Source organism: Lycium barbarum, chromosome 5, assembly GCF_019175385.1.
Source record: "Lycium barbarum isolate Lr01 chromosome 5, ASM1917538v2, whole genome shotgun sequence".
In the NCBI taxonomy this organism is placed as follows: Eukaryota; Viridiplantae; Streptophyta; class Magnoliopsida; order Solanales; family Solanaceae; genus Lycium; species Lycium barbarum.
In genome coordinates, this window is record NC_083341.1 from 9614125 (window position 1) to 9617645 (window position 3521).

At 37.1% G+C, this 3521-nt stretch overlaps 1 protein-coding gene across 1 annotated transcript; it reads right to left on the reverse strand.

The window, feature by feature from the left end:
• Nucleotides 1-622: 622 nt before the first annotated feature.
• LOC132639169 (uncharacterized) lies at nt 623-1807 on the reverse strand. Its single transcript, XM_060355646.1, has one exon. It carries the CDS (start codon nt 1805-1807, stop codon nt 623-625), a length of 1185 nt encoding a protein of 394 aa, XP_060211629.1.
• Nucleotides 1808-3521: the final 1714 nt, after the last annotated feature.

A 3521-nucleotide genomic window follows, 5' to 3' on the forward strand; every position in this document is an offset into this window, starting at 1 on the left:
GGCTTATAAGCTGCTTTTTTAACAGCTTATAAGCCAGCTGCTTTTTTTAAGCTCATCCAAACAGACTCTAAGTGAACTCGTCCGAGTCATTATCATTTTCAAAATCAATTTGAAAATTGTGGTTACTTTTTTTTTATATATAAATTGTGTTCTACCAAGCCAAGCCTGTTAGAACTTTTTATTGATAAATGAATAATGTAAAAAAAAAAGTCTATTACAGCATGTCTATAATATGAACTAGATAAAATTAAAAAACTAAGAGATTGTTCTCTAGTTCTATCTTGTATGCCTAAACTAGTATGTCCTCTGTGATCATGTTGAGTCAGCTTTGATGATAGCCCATGTATGTGCACACACCATATGATTATCCATATATGTAGCATCATTGTTGATGATCAAGCTGTTGAATCCTCCTTGTTCTAATCCTCAACTGAGGCTGTTGTAATTTGTCCATATTGAGAATTCTTCTTCCTTCTAATGGCATGAGTATAAAGTCATGTACTTTAATCCCTGCATGATCCAAAGCCTGGTTTGCTAGAAAGTCTGCCAAACTGTTGCCTTCTCTGAAGATATGATTAATATGTACCTGCATTGCTCTCATATCCTGTTTGATCTGTTCAATCTAATTCCTCAGTTCCCATGGAGTGATCCATGTATCTTGTAAGATGTTTAGGAGGACAAGTGAATCAGTCTCCAATTGAACCTGTTGAAAGTTGTGTTGTTTACAGAACTTCAATGCCTGTTTTATAGCCTCAGTTTCAGCTTCCATGTTTGTTGCTATTCCCATTTGTTGTGCTTCAGCATAGTCCAAATCCCCATTACTATCTCTGATGCAGAATCCATATGAATTGAGCCCAGGATTGCCTCTACTTGCCCCATCTGTATTGCATTTTAATCTCCCTGAAAGTGGCATTCTCCAAACCACCTTAGCATAATAAACTTTTGGTTTATATCTACTAAGGTGGTGATGCATAGTTTCCCAATCACCAGATACATTCTGCAACCATCGGAATCTCTTCCTTGTCAATTGATGTAGTATGTGTTGTACTTGTTGTTTCAGTCTGTAGAAGGACACTGATCCTCCATGTTTAATGAAGTTTCTTCTCTTCCATAATGTGCACATGATCACTGCAGGCATTGCTCTATACATAGGCTGCAATTTTGGCTTTGTCTCAGCAGACCACCATGCCATGATCATTTGATGTAGACCAACTCCATCTGTGGGGATACCTGCACAAGAAGCAAAGAACTTCCATAACTTGACAGCTATGGAAGATGTTAGAAATAAATGGCTCACAGTTTCCTCCTGATGCTCCTCACAGCACCAGCATCTTGATGGTATATTGATCATCATCTTTTTTAATATATCATCTGTAGAGATTCTCCCTTTCCACACTCTCCACATGAAAAAACTTATTTCTATTGGTATCCCTTTCTCCCACATGAACTTATAACTTGTTTGTTTGCTCTCTCTGTGTCTGAGAAACTCCCATGCAGATTTAACTGAGAATCTGCCATTTGTTTCCAGCATCCAACATGGTTCATCATCTTCTTCTTCAACAGGTACTTTGATATTTTCCTTGATATGCTGAGCCAATTCCTGATCTAGAGTGGCTGTTAACAATTCCATGTTCCATTCCCCATTCTGCACAAACTGTCTAACCTCTATTTGTTCTTCTCTAGCAGCATCAGGAATGATATAATATAGTGCCCCCAGCCTTTTCCAATTCTCATACCAGAAACTTGAAGTTCCATTTCTCAGATACCAAAATATCTGTGGCTCAACTACATCTCTTATATTTACCATTTTCTTCCATGTGTGAGATCATCCTCTCTCCAATGCCATAGTAGGATGCCATTTCTTGCAGTATTTGTTCAGCATGTAGCTACCCCATAAGCTTCTTCCACATCTGAAATTCCACCACAACTTAGCAAATAAAGCATTAGATATATAAGTTAGTGATCTAAGACCAATTCCTCATTTATCTTTTGGTAGACATAATTTGTCCCATGCCACCCAATGTTTGCTTTTCACACCTACTGTATTGCTCCAAAAGAATTTGGCAAAAATCTTGTGCAGTTGCTTTATCACCCCAGAAGGAGGATTCATAGCTAATAGTAAATATACTGGCATGGTTTGCAACACATAATTGACCAGCACATATCTACCTCCAAAAGATAACAGTCTGTTTTGCCAAGACAGAATCCTTTTCATCACTTTTTTGATCAAATCCTCATAATATATCAATCTTCTTCTTCCATAAAACACTGGACAACCTAAATATGTGAAAGGAAAGGATCCATGTCTCATCTTAGTATGTCTTTTAATCCTGCTATTAACTCTGGCTGAGACCTTATGATGAACATAGTAACAACTTTTATCAGTATTGACCAGCTGTCCTGAAGCCTTCTCATAATTCTTCAATCTCCTCATCATTTTCTTTAAAGAATATCCATCCCCAGAACAGAATAATATTGTGTCATCAGCATATGATAGGTGATTGATTTAAGGACTCCATTTTGGCATTCCATAGCCTATGAAACTTGGCTTCTCATGTATCTTATTCAGACTCCTTGTTAAGACCTCTGCTGCTATAATGAACAATGTAGGAGAAAGTGGATCACTTTGTTTTACCCCCCTACTTGATCTGAAAAAACCATGACTTTGACCATTGATTAATACTGAATACCAGTTGTTTGAAAACAATCTCCATACTAAATCAATAAGAACCTCTCCAAACCCAAACTGTCTCAATACTTTAGTCAAAAAAATCCAGGAGAGTCTATCATATGCCTTTGCCATGTCTAATTTGATCACCACATTAGTATGTTTAGCTCTCAAGTTAATATCTCTGATGATCTCCTGTGCCAGTAATATGTTTTCTGCAATGCTCCTTCCTTTCACAAATCCTGTCTGATTGTGAAAAATAATATTAGGAAGAACCTTTGCTAATCTATTCTGCAGTATTTTTGACAGTATCTTATTGGAGAAAGAGTTGAGACTGATAGGCCTCATATCACTAAAAGTAGTAATCACCTACTTCTTTGGTAACAAAACTAGATTAGTATGTGTGATGAATTGTGGTATCTCATATCCACAAAAGAAGGCTCTAACCATTTGAATCACATCCAGCTTGATAACCTCCCAACACTTCTGATAAAACTGTCCTATGAATCCATCAGGCCCACTAGCACTGTCCCCATTGAGTGAAAACACAACCTCCTTTACTTCACTTTCAGATGGCAACTCTTCCATATTCTTTTGTTGTTCTTCAGTTATCAATTTAGGAATATTTTTCAACAATGCATAATACCCTCCTGAATTTTCTTCACTAAACTGTGACTCAAAGAACCTGATTGCCTCAGAACCAATATCTACTTCATTTTCCAACCATGTACCAGAAGGATCTTGTATTCTTTTCAGAGTTAGTTTATTCCTCCTGCCCTTCACATATGAATGGAAGAATTTCGTATTTCTGTCTCCATCATTGAACCATTTCATACCAGCTTTCTGCTTCCAA